This window comes from Taeniopygia guttata, chromosome 17, assembly GCF_048771995.1.
Source record: "Taeniopygia guttata chromosome 17, bTaeGut7.mat, whole genome shotgun sequence".
In the NCBI taxonomy this organism is placed as follows: Eukaryota; Metazoa; Chordata; class Aves; order Passeriformes; family Estrildidae; genus Taeniopygia; species Taeniopygia guttata.
The window spans coordinates 6,920,978-6,933,785 of record NC_133042.1 but is presented as its reverse complement, the minus strand read 5'-3'; the positions used below and the strand labels follow the sequence as shown (position 1 = coordinate 6,933,785).

The 12,808-nt window shown below is 45.5% G+C and overlaps 1 protein-coding gene across 16 annotated transcripts in view; it reads right to left on the bottom strand.

The window, feature by feature from the left end:
• The window catches only part of PRRC2B (proline rich coiled-coil 2B), a 46,024-nt gene that overhangs the window by 21,025 nt on the left and 12,191 nt on the right, over positions 1-12,808 (bottom strand). For 13 of the 16 annotated variants that reach the window (XR_012058548.1, XR_012058550.1, XR_012058549.1 and 10 more), the window contains exons 2-13: positions 11,483-11,650; positions 10,431-10,608; positions 10,114-10,216; positions 9,125-9,197; positions 6,282-6,425; positions 5,402-5,643; positions 4,921-5,042; positions 4,326-4,468; positions 3,645-3,735; positions 3,056-3,248; positions 2,372-2,687; positions 1,569-1,756 (exon numbers count right to left, since the gene is read on the bottom strand). Coding sequence is in view for 13 of the 16 variants with exons in the window: in XM_072936816.1 (XP_072792917.1) it covers positions 1,569-1,756; positions 2,372-2,687; positions 3,056-3,248; positions 3,645-3,735; positions 4,326-4,468; positions 4,921-5,042; positions 5,402-5,643; positions 6,282-6,425; positions 9,125-9,197; positions 10,114-10,216; positions 10,431-10,608; positions 11,483-11,597 (1,908 nt within the window). In the remaining 3 variants the exon portion in view is untranslated. The remainder of the gene's footprint in view (positions 1-1,568; positions 1,757-2,371; positions 2,688-3,055; positions 3,249-3,644; positions 3,736-4,325; positions 4,469-4,920; positions 5,043-5,401; positions 5,644-6,281; positions 6,426-9,124; positions 9,198-10,113; positions 10,217-10,430; positions 10,609-11,482; positions 11,651-12,808) is intronic. The other 3 variants (XM_030286467.4, XM_030286466.4, XM_072936815.1) reach the window with 2 other exon arrangements.

Sequence of the window (12,808 nt, the reverse complement as noted above, 5' to 3'; positions counted from 1 at the left end):
CACTTTATTACAGCAAGGAAGACTCTGATAAATGCAGATTATCTCTACATTACCTAGTCCTCTGGTACCTTGGAGAAAATATTTCCTTTACAATACCAATACTTTTCCATTTTGCTCCTTCCATGGAGCTACCGAAGCACAATACAAGCCAGCCAAAACACATACTGCCTCATACATACTAACATCACAGAGGATGAGAAAATAAAATAAAACTTCATGTTCTTCCAGTAGTGATGACCTGTGGTATTATTAGCATGACAGCAAAGACATCCAATTCTTTTTAGTTTAAGAGCATCTCTTTTCAAGACCAACATTAGGCAGCATTTGCTGCTGTACATCTGAATCATGAAAATGTCAACTGCTGAGCCATGAGCACGGGGAGCGTCCACAAAAGAGCAATTACTGAGCAAAAGCCAATTGTGAGCTCTTCACTAAGATCTGCAGCAGCATTGATGATATCCCATTTCAAGTGGTTATTTTATGAAAAATGGCAATTAACTTTGCATTATCTGAAGCCTGAATACTCTGTCCCCTGGTTCGGCTCTGCTGCCCTACAGAGGCTCACTGCATCTGGCGGCACAGCTGCACAGCACGTATGGCACATACAGCACTGAAAGGTCAGGCAAGAGCCAAGCTGCACAAAGCAGCTCAGCTGATGTCTCAGTGCCCCAGAAGAGTTTTCAATGCAACAAAAATGAAACATTTAAGACCAAACATTTTTATGGTGCAGAGAAAACAGTGATCTGAAAGAGCCTCACAGAAAAAACCCAAGTAGGTATGGGATGAGAGCAGAGCAAAGGACCAGCCCTCTGCAAAGGCAGGAGGTGGAATGAGAAGTGTGCCACTCCAGAACTCCCTCCAAGTCCAGAAGCAGTCCAGGAACTTGCCAAACTAAGCACAGACTGCCCCTGGCAAGCAAATGGCTGCCCATACCTACAATGGTAAGGACATAGCATGTGCTGAGTGAAATGGAAGCAGCTGAACCCCAAGGGTTTCCCCTCTCCTTGTCCTGTGTATTCAGGCACTGCAGCAGTGCTAAATAACAGCAGCTCATCTTGTGCCAGAGAGGAAAAAAGGTTCAAGGCTAGCCCAAGGAACAGAACCTCCCCTGGGCCAGGCCTATACAAGCGCCAAGACAGCCACTGATGCACTCGTGGTTTTGGATGTGGGAACATCAGCAGCTTCTCCTGCTCATCAACATTTGCAAACCCGAGCTCTGCCACAAACCACACAGTCCTAAGAGTTCCATATGTCAGGAGATGCTTAGACAACCATGCAAGACAAGTCAACATGTCTGACAGCACTGTATTTTTTTCCCAGGCAAGTGACAAACCTGACATAGCTCTACCCACAACAGCTCAAGCATCACAGGGCACAAGAAAAACTCATGTAGTCCATAGAGAGCCTTTCTACCCAATCAGACAGGATATTTCCATTATTAGAAGTACTGAAAAAGGCCAGGGTAAAACTCCATTTATCTCCTCCCAGCTGAAAGACTGATGGTGTTGAGAACTGAGCAAACACAATGGTTTATTAAAGGTCCAGAAAATGGGTTGGGAGCCATTTACCTGCTGCTGTTGCTGCTGCCTCTGGAATCGTGGGGGAAGAGACTTCTGGTATTTGTTGAATTCTTGTGCTGGTGAGGGAGCTTCTCTGAGCTCCTCCTCACTGCTGCTTTGGGCTGCTGCTGCTGGAGCAGGACTCTCCTCTTCCAGATAACCAACAGAGGCATCCTGTGTGTGAAACTCGGGGGTTGCTGCAGAGAAAAAAACAAGCCCTCAAGACCGTGCTCATGACAGAACGGGGAGTGCACCACCACCACACAACATACACAGCTGTGGGCATGTAATACATGGCTGAATCTTACTACAATCATATATAGCACATCCTTTACCTTGACAGCACTATAGAGGGTTTTGGCCATCTTATTTTAATGATAAATTCTGAGATCCTCCTTTGCTATCAGCCTTCTGCTTAAGCACTGGGGAGAAAATCCTTTTCCACATTAGTCCTTAAACCTGGCAGCACTTACTGGTTTTCTGAAATATGGCCACGAGCACTTAATATTATCATCCAATCATGAGAAGCCCACGAGGCCCATTCCAACAAGCCCTCTGCTAGCACAGCTCACTGAGCACAGATAAAAGCAACTGGAGAAGTTTGCATTTGTTTTAATAGCTTTTTTTATTTAATCAACCTTTGTCAACAATGCAAAATACTCTGCAGAATACAAGCAGCAGCTGATCTCTCAAGGGCAGCTGAAGGACCCTCTGAACACTCCCTCCTAGGAACTCCCCCACTGCAGCTATGAGATCAGCACAACAGCAAAAAAAGCAATTTTTACAGGGTGAGGCAGGCAGTGTTTCGGTACCTTTACGGAAAGCATGGCCATTCTCTTGTGCACTGTTTTTCTCTGTGCTGGGAGGTCGCACATCTTCATTCTCTGTGTGTTTCTGTGTCTCCCCACTCTTCTGAGCCAGTTTGCATTTCTGATCAAGTTGCTTGAGCTTCGCAGCACAGGCTGCCAGGCGCTCCTCCCTGGCTCGCCGCTCCTCCTCCTCCCGTCGCCTCCTGGCTCTCTCAACAGCCTCAGAGATCTCAGAGTGCACAAACTTCTGTCTCACAGGCACCTTTTCTTCTTTATCTTCGAGGGACTGCTGTCTGAGAACACTTCCCAGCGCAGGCTTCTGCCAGAGAAGAAACATTTCCCCATAAGTGTGACCCAACCAGTGCCTCTATCTTGAGATCTGCATCCCATGGTGACAATATTCCCTTCTGACTCCTTCCCCTCTATCCTCAAGCACAAATCCCCGTTACTAGGAAGAGTTATTGCTATATAGTTCAGTAACTGTATTTTCTCACTGACAACCCCACTGTTCTGGACCAGCTTCAATTTCTTTTCCCTAGCGGAAGTGCTATGCAGATAGATTTCTCTCCAGGTGGATATAAACTAAGAATAGAGAAATTAATCAGCATCCCATTTCCAATAAAATGTCAAAGTGGCCTCTTAAGGACAGTGATGGGCTTCCAGCTCACCCTCAGGAGTTCAACCTACCTGGTATTCTGAGGCAGAGCTCCAGCCATTCCGCTTCCTTGGAGGCTGCTGTGAATCCTGCGCTTTCCGGACTGGCCGGGACAAGCCAACTGAATCATTCCAATTCTTTCCTTCCTCCAAGGTGTGCTTGGCATCTGCACTGTCTGCAGAGCTCAGGGACAACTGTCGCTGCCTTCTGGGATCCCAGCTGTTCCTGTCACATAAACAGCTTTATTATTGTATTTGCTACTTGCTTCAAAAAGCACTTGGAGCCTAATCAAGTGGCAAAGGCAACTGACTGTAGTAAAAAGGAAAGATCACAAAAAACTACCAAAACAAGTGATGTGCTTCTCTTAAGGTACATAAGGATCAACTCCACTATCGTGCAGCAGGATAAAGGTGAGAAAAGTTGACTGGAAAAATGGCAGTCAGCTGCTAGACCTCCACATATCCTTGAAGACCACTCCAACACTGCCCAGTAAAATCAACAAAGTCACAGCAACAAATCAGAGGGATCACGACTTCACATTTAGAACAAGTTTTTAAAGATCATGGTATTGCTCACTTTTACTAAAGGTAAACTGTAGGTGCAAACAGAGTGACTTCTTACCACTTCTGTCGTCCATCTTTAAGAGTTTCTTCCTCTTCTTCATCTTCACTAAACTTTAGTTTCTCAGAGTAATCCACTTCATCATGAATGCCTATGAAGGCAGCAAAGGAGAATAGATTTATGAGAGGAAAGAAACAGATCCCCTGTCTTGATAAAGCTTATGCCCCCTTTCAGCACTAAATTACAGGACACAGAAGCTTGGCATGAACTACTACTAAGCCAAATGTGCAGCACTGGTCCTGGAAATCACAGAATAGCCAGGGTCGGAAGGGACATTTAATGCCATCTACCAACTTCCCTCAAAGAGCAGGGACAACTTCAACTACACCAGGCAAGAAATTATGTGACTAGTGTGGACACACACTACTGAACAGCTGGGCTGGTCCCAGAGGAGGAGCATCAAACAGCCTGGGAGTGGGGGACGCAAATGAGGAGACAGTAGCCAAGCCAGACTGTGTGCAATTGGATACTGAGTGCCATGAGTGAAAAGGCAGGACTAACTCTCCTTCCCAGCACCCACAGTGCTATCCCTCCTGATGTGATTGGTGTGTTTTCAGATTTTAGGAGTCTTCAGATCCAGTTCCTTGAGCACAATGTGATGGAAGGATCAGAAGGATCCATTGTGTCATCATTTACACCAATTTCACAGCTACCCAAAGCTAGAGCACAAAGGCACTGTACCTGCCCATCCATCATCTGCATCATTGTCCAGCTCATCCAGCCCCTTCAGGTTCTCTGCATTGATGATGGTGGGCCGAGGCACTCGCTCCATCTGCTGCCGAACTGGGCGTGTTGGACGAGACAGGCTGAGCCTGTTCTCTTTTCTGAAAACACAGACATGGTCAGAAACAGCAAAAAGAAAATCAAAGGACACAGAGCTGAGTCTGTAACACTGAACCAGTCCTTTTCTACTTTGCATTTATATACAATGCATCCAAGTTTCTTTCCCTTTCCAGCAGTTTCTTCCCCTTGTCTACCTGGTACCCACTTCCTAGAACTTACAGATCAGAGCTGCAAACCCCTCCAGTCCAGGATCACACCCCAGTTCCCATGTCTGTCTGCTCGCCAGACACATAATGCTCACAGTCTTGCAACATTTTAGCTGCTGTGGTAGCTGGAGAAAAGCACTGCTGCTTTGGGTAAAAAACAGGGTTCCCCTTTGGTGCCTGCAGCTTCACACATGCAACTGCATCCTTGGCCCAAATTCTTGCCTAATTTAAGGTTTATGTCACACCCTGAACCTGCCTCTCAAGTGGGAAAGTGATGGCAGCCTTACCCATCCTGATCATTCATCTGGAATTGTCTGAAAGGTACCCGGGGCTCAAGCCGAAGCTGAGGAGTGGGGAAAGACCCTCGGTCCAGCGGTGCAGGGGTCTCAGATGGCTGCTGTGGACACATCTGGAATGAGGCAAAGCAGAACAGCCTGGTTTTTCACCTTGCCACAGGAAGGTTTACCCAGATTAGGCTACAACGTGTGCATGGTAGCTGCACCCCCACAAAGGGGAAATAAACATCTCACATCTGGCTGCCCAACAGGCCACATGCTAATGGTTCCCTCTCCAGCACCAGAGGGAAAGGGACAACTTCTCTTTAGGCTGAGCAAAGCTGTGCTACACAAACTCAAAACATGCCAAGAGAAGGATCCCTAAGCAAACCCTGGCAGCCAACTGAGAGTCCAGAAAACACAGCTGACTTCAACTCCTCCCTTATCTTAAGAATGAAGGGCACCACAAAGGTGTAGAGAAAGGAGGACTCACAAAAGCAGGTAGCATGTCATGGTAGGTGGGTGGCTGGTAGACATTTCCCATGAACTGCGAAGCCCCTTTGCGGACGGGCTGAGCTGGGCGCAGAGACGGCTCCTTGGGATCGTTGGTGCTCCCTGAGGAGGGGGCCCCGTCCCCAGTGCTGGAGGTTTTGCTGCCCAGCTCAGCAGGGGAGGCGGTCAGAGATGTGGCAGAGGTGACGTTCCTCCCACCGCCCTCCCTCCAACTGGTGACATCTGGAAGGGAGATGATAATTATGTTAATATTTGTAAATGCAGGCAGCCACTCTGCCAGAAAGTCTCGAAACCTCAAGTACTCTGGTCAAGCCCTAATTACCCCAAGGTTGTAGAAAAATATCAAGGACCAAGAAGAATTTCCAACTGTGTTTATTTGCTTAAGAGAGGAGCAGCATCAGCTGTTACTAGGTAATTGCTGCACCAGTGGTGTCCTTGTTTGCCAATAAACCTGAACTCCTACCAGAGTGTTCCCCATCCATTTCCACAGTCCTTACCCTGCAGAATTGAGGCCAATTAGATGCAAAAACACAGAACGAGAAGCCACAGTACACCACACACTGATTTCACGGTGGCTCCCCCAGCCTGGGAAGGGGACTGCTTTGCAACATCAGCAATTTTTATTAAACAGTATAGTAGATGACAGTCCATATTTGACTGTCTGGACCACAGAACATCAGCACTACATGGCAATCTATGATCATCTGCTAAGCAGTCTGACACGTGTAAGCTCATAAAAAGATAAAAGGAAATATAAGGATGGAGTTCTTGGTACTACTGTGAACTGGCACCCCCTGTCCAAAATAGGGTCAGTGGGGTTACTGAGCTGGGGTAAGGCAGACAGACAATCCTTCACTCACTCTGGGGGCGGAGGCTTGGTCCTGGCCCATACGACGGATCTAAGGCGCCCTTTTCTTTGCCAACCTTGTCCTGCTCGCCAGCTGCTTTCAGCGTCGGAAATTCCTCGGGAGAGAAGGATAACAGTCGGCTTGAGGCCCTTGAACCTGTCAGACAAATAATGTGGGACTCAGACTTCTCTGAGTGCTTCTTTCCAGTGCTGCAACTCCCATATAAGATCAGTCTGGAAATGTGTTTCCTGGGAATCTGGGCCTCTGGCATATTTAAACCCAAATTACTATCATACCAGCACCTCACTTCACATCCCCAACACTCTCAGACACAGTCACCAACATGACAACACATGTCCTCACCCAGCACTCCCACACTCAGGCTTTCATTTAAATTCCCACATTCAACAAAGTCAGTGAACTTCCTTAGCTTCCAATTATTTTTGAGAAGTACAGAATTCAGACAGAGGCAGAGATATAAATTCTGCAAGATCACTCATAAATTATATCCTGCTATCAAGTATTTGACATCTCTATTCAGACTCTTTTTTGCTCAGACCTCACTCTGCCAGGGAAGTTGATTGTTGAAATTTTTGTCGCTGTATCAGTGAAACACCACAGGTAAGGACAGATGTTCTCTGCTCTCCTCCCTGCTGCAGCATTTTCAAGATGCAGATCACTGCCCAGATCAGGCCAGGCTCATTTCTAGTCACTGGCAAATTGTCTTGCTGAGTCATCAGTCACTCCAGAACAACAGTTCTCTGTCACTTCTAAAGATCTGCCAGTGACTGGAACACGAAACACAGCAATTCTCCTAAATCTTTTGGCACGATAACAATGAATAAAAGGAAATTACAAGCAATATTGTACTATTACACATTAAAATAATTGCTTTTTTGAGAACTGTTTCTTAGTGCTACTTGGCTAAAGCTCTCTTAAAAAGGGCATTTCAGAATTATATTAGAAGTATTAGCCATGAGTACTGAAGACTTGACAACAGCCTCATCTGTCTTTCTTCTTCCTTGCCCTGAAGAATCAAGACAGACTAGCTTAAGTAATTTTTACTTTCTGGAACTTGCACACTGCACAAGACCTCCCATGTGAAATTTCCATTAAAGACTTTGCAACAGCTGCACAAAACACTTTTAATTTTAGACAGATGAAAATACTTAAGAAGGACACTGCCTAATTTATTGCAAAGTAGCTAACACTTGCTGAAGAATTCTGATTTTTACTGAACTAGAATGGCAGAGGCAAGTGTCTTTCAGGGGAGATACCTACCCCCAGGAAAGGCTGCACCATGTAAGGACTATTTATGTGCAGCCATTAACAATTTGTACTCTAACCCTAAGCAGCATCAGACTGAAAAAATATCTGGTGCCCCTTTTATTTCTCCACATCTTCTTTATACAAAAACACAGTCATGGAGAAGTCCATAATTAATTTATTAGGCCACATTTCTTCAGGATACACCCTCCAGAAGAGATTTTACAGCTCTGAGACTTTTGAAGAGCAAAAAGCAAGAGACTCTCCTCTTTGTAATACCTGAATTAGCTAAGAAGGAAAAGCAATTGTTCAGTTCCACTAGAGAGGAGGTGCAAGCGTGGGATGGCCTAAGAAATCCTTTCAGACAGATTTCTGATGGTTCTGTGATTCAGTTACCTTCTAATTAAGCTGCTCTTAGCCACATAGGCAACTGTTTTCTTGGGTTGAGAACTCTATATTGTTAAGTGTGACCTGGAATGAGTTTTCAAAAAATGCTACAAGAACATTGTTAGATGATCAGATTTCAGAATGACTGTACAGGAGGTCTATACAGCAAGAGTCAAAAAATACCAATTAACCAAACAAGACAGTCTTTGCACTGGCCACAAGCCTCAGGCAAGTACAAGTTTCTGCTTTAACATTTAGCCTTTGAGAAACACCCTCTCATTAAGGGCCTCGTTTAATTTAGGGTAAATTTGTCCCCTCTGTTTCTGCAATCAGCAGCTGTCTCCGTTCTTTCAAATAACTCTGCAATTTCACTTGACAAATGAATGGTTCCAGGTCTGTTCACACTGGAACTGAGCTGTTATTCTCACTATGGTTTTAATGGCACTACTCAGTGCAGCTGGAAACCACCTCCTGTGTGGAAACAGATGCATCTGAACACAACTAAACTCCCAATTCACGTTAACACTGCTTCAGGATTCTCAGTCAAGCAGAAGCCATTAGCAGCACAGTTACTGAGGGAGACTTAATAGCAAGGCCTCAGCCAATGTGTAGGCGAGTGCACCCTGCAGCAGCTCCACAGCCACTTCCACCCACTGACACTGCAATTCCCTTGGATCACAGACACTGTACAAGAACATTCCAGCCTCACTTCTGACTACCCAGTTAGGTGAAGATCCCCTTGCTACTGCCCATGGAGATACTGACATTTCCCCTTTCCAATGTCCCCTTCTTCTCTTCTAAACCAATCCCTCCCCTATTTCACAGTGTTCACTGCACCTTTATTACACACTGCTCTGGGCTGACTGAAGATGCTCATGATGGGGGCAAATGCTTCCTTTCTCCTTAAGAACCTTCCCCTCCAAGAACTCCCTGCTGCATCCCAAGAGCATGGCTTGCTCTTGTTTGATATGGCCATGAGATTGATATGGCCGTGTTCAAGCCACGTCTTGCACTGGCAGCCCTGAACTGATTCAGCTGCATCACTCCAGCCAACACAGCACACAGACTGGAAACAGGACTCAGAAGGCCTCACTCCCATTCTGCACCAGGCTGACAGGGAGGGCAGGAAGAAATGCAGCACTCCCCATTTCATGCCTGTCTGGGAAAAGCAGGCACATACCAGCTCTGTTTATCATACTCACCACCTTCTTGTCCTGCTGGCTTTCCATTCAGCTGTGCCCATGACTTTGGTCCACCTGGCACTGAATTTGTACTCTGAAAACAAAACAAAGCAAAAAGAAACCCCAGCATGGATCAGTTAAGATACATGACTGTTTCTCATTTCCTGGCTGGCACCTGCTATGGTTCAGGCCTCCAGATCACCCAGATAACACAGGCCTCCACAGCTTCAAGATGGGACTACAGTCAGCTGTTCCCCACTCCAGTGTACTACAATGCTACAGTAAAAATCCTCTGCCCATTTTCACCACATATTTCCTCAACTTGTACTCTCATCAAGCTTTCCTTTTGTTCTGCTGCATTTTCCCAAATGGTCTCCTTGATCTGCTAGATGTGTTCCATGCTACACCTCAGCTTGAAGGCTACCCTACTTTCTCATGCATTAGCCACTCTTCTCCTCTTCAAAACATACTTCTGTCCTGATTTCCCTGAAGCTCAAGGGCTGAGAATTTTTTTTGTAAACCATAAGTGTGAAATCTACAACACATATGGGGTCAGGTCCTTGCACTCTCTGGGACACCTTCTTAGTTGCCAGGAGCTTTTTCAGGTCCTAACACTGGCTACTTCTCCCACATGACCAGATCTCTTCTCAACAAGTCTCATCAGGCTGGGAACAAGAGCTAGACTTGTTGTCACAAAACAACATTTGAATTACAACTGAAGTAGGAGTTTACAAGTGCTAACCAGCCATCCCACATTCCAGCCATTTTTTCCTAGACTGCAACTAGACTTACTGCACATATTTGAGAGATATAGTTCTGTGTATTTGACTTCTGTAACAGCAGCACAACGCTCCTGCTGCACAGCAGCTTGGATGCAAGAAAGTCACTTTCACAATAACTGATTATACAGGAGCTTTTTCTTAAGCGCAAGGCAACACAGGCAATTAAAGTCCTCAAGCTGCCTGGGGACAGGGGAAGCAGGGGGGCAGTCAGAGACTGCTGGCACCTACCTCCTGACTGATTGACTGTGTCGGCTTCTGTAAATTGGAGACAGATTTCTGCAAACCCTGCTGCGGCAGCGACTCCTGCAGCTGTGCAGCCGTCGCACTGGAACTGAGCAGAGACAGCAGAGGTGAGACCAAAGGGGAGGAAGGCAGGAAAACAACTCCTGGTAATAATATGGCACTTGCTAAAAGATCAAGCCAAAACATTGGCTCTACATTGGCACAGACAACAGAGAACTGATCCCTATAAGGTCTGACACCAGGCACAGCAGTGCACAACCACTGCTGCCTGCTAAAACTCACTGAAGATTCACTCTACCCACCTCTTTTGGTCTGGCTGGTCCTGCTTGTTTGCCCATCCTGTACCGTCCTTGGGTACTATAATGATGTTGGGGTCGTTTCCTTTGTTCTCAGACTTCAAGCTAGGCAAATTTGCAGGAGGTGGCATGCGCCGGGCAGCAGCAACTTTCCCAAGACTCTGTAAGCCATGTCTAGGAATAACTGGTGAGAAAGGAACAGCAGCAGGTCAGAGGGCTGTATCCTGCTAGATAAGTAACCTTAATTAGGAAGCTGTGGCTGGGCACAGCCCCAGCAGAAGCACTGCTGCTATGTCAACACACAGGTTGTTTCCCACAGGACCACAGATGCAGCTGTCAAACAGCTCCTACAGTGGGAAGGAGAAAAATAATTCTCCCCAACAAAGTGCTCACAGAGTCTTTTAGGAGGATTTGCACAGGTATCTCTTTAATTTCACCAAGGAGAAGCAACACCACCTTTTTACAGCTTGGGGAAATGGCCACCCAAGTCCACCTTTTAGCAGACAAACAGGTCACCTAACCCAGGAATCCTGAGGTCTCCATTTTCTACCTCTATCCACCAGATCACATTTATTAAGAAAGTATTTTATCTTTCGTTTTCTATTCTCACACCAGAGCCAGTCCAGGCAAGGTAATTTTTTTGAACCCACTATCTACTTTTGGTCATATCCCCACTGCAAAACCAACTCAGGTTCTTTCCCAGTGGCCTTCAGTCCTTGACTCTCACCTCACACAAGGTCTGACCAGCTTAAGGCACTTCAGTCAGCTCAGGTGCCCTGCCCTGGCACAGCCTAAGGCCCTGGTAAGGCCTCCACTCAAGTTTGCTACCTGTCCACTCTGCAGCAGGCTAAATGAAAGGGTCAAGAGCCCCCATCTGTCCTGTGTAATTCCTCTACATCTCCACAATAAAAGAACCATAGAGACTTTCCTCTAGGTCTTAATAAAACACAGCCTTTGACACCTGCACCAACAGTGCAACCCAGCTGTATCACCTGAACAAGCTCTGCAACAATGCTGTTGGAAGACATCAAAAGGAGCTTTCTGGAGGTGTTTCTTACCTGTAGTTCTGATAGCTTCTATTGACTTTCCTTTATACTTATCAAACAGGCTGAGAGTCGAGTACTTGCTTTTCCCATCCTTTCCCTTGGTTATTTGCCCCAAACGATCGGACATTGCGATGAAATGTCATCTAGTAAGGAAATTTCTCTGCGCCGCTCCCGATCTGCCTTTTAATGGAAGAGAACCAGGGAAACCCCATCAAATGGATTGTTCAGCCATGGAAAAGCAAAACACAGAACACTCAACAGCAAGAACTGAACATACAAGTGAGTGCACACACCAAGATACAAGTTTGAACTCCTTTAGTCACAATAAGCATTTGGGCTTTAAGATTCACAAACTGAATGAAAAGAACTGCAGGAACACACTTCTTATGGCTTTTTTTTTCCCTGACATTCTAGTGCTGAAAGAAGTAAGATTCTTTTAAGTATGAGAACACGAGGGGGGGGGGGTGTCAACAAGTCCTTGCTTTAAAAGAGTAAGGCTGACAATAAACAGCTAAACACAAGGATTCCTAAACATAAATGCCAGAAAAGCATTGTATCTTTGTATCTTATACCACACTGGAATTTATCATTGCACTTCCCCTGAAGCACTGGGTTTTTAATGTTTAGATTACGGTTCCACACTGGCCACAGTTATACCAGCAATTAATGCTTTGACAGCATCACTGGAAGACAACAGAACTATTTCTCCAAATCCCTTTTTCTCATCAGCTGGCCATGAAAGAGAGTTATGGAGTCAGAAAAAAACCTCCTCAACTGTACCAGATTCAGATTCTTGAGCCTGTGAGCTCAGCTGCTCCACTATGAATTCTCCAAACACATTACCAAAAAATTATATTCCTGTTGCTGGCATCTTGAACATAATTTTTATCTTGAAATATACTTTCTGTAATGGATGTGGTTTGCTAATTTTTCAACCTGATCTTTGCTGGCACAACATGTCGTGAGTAACACTCATCATGCAGGCAGTCTCCTTACTTTGACTTTTTGGCTCTTGGAGCCTGGGATAAAGTTGAAACATGCAGTGCTCACATTGTACATCAACTTTTATGTCAGAAAAGACACTGCTTACTTTCAATGGACCTATCCTACATTTTTTTAAAGCATCATTCTGTTCTAAATTTTATCAAATCTAGGAGCTTCATCTAACCTTTTCGCACATAATTTAGATTTCCAGATTTCTTGTTGTAAAGCCTCTACTTCAAGCCCAAAACTGCTGGCAGTTTCATTTTACCATCTGTTAGGGTAAAGTGAAACCATTCTAGGGTTTCAACTCTATGTTGGGAGTAACAAAACACTATATACATGTGTGTGTGTATA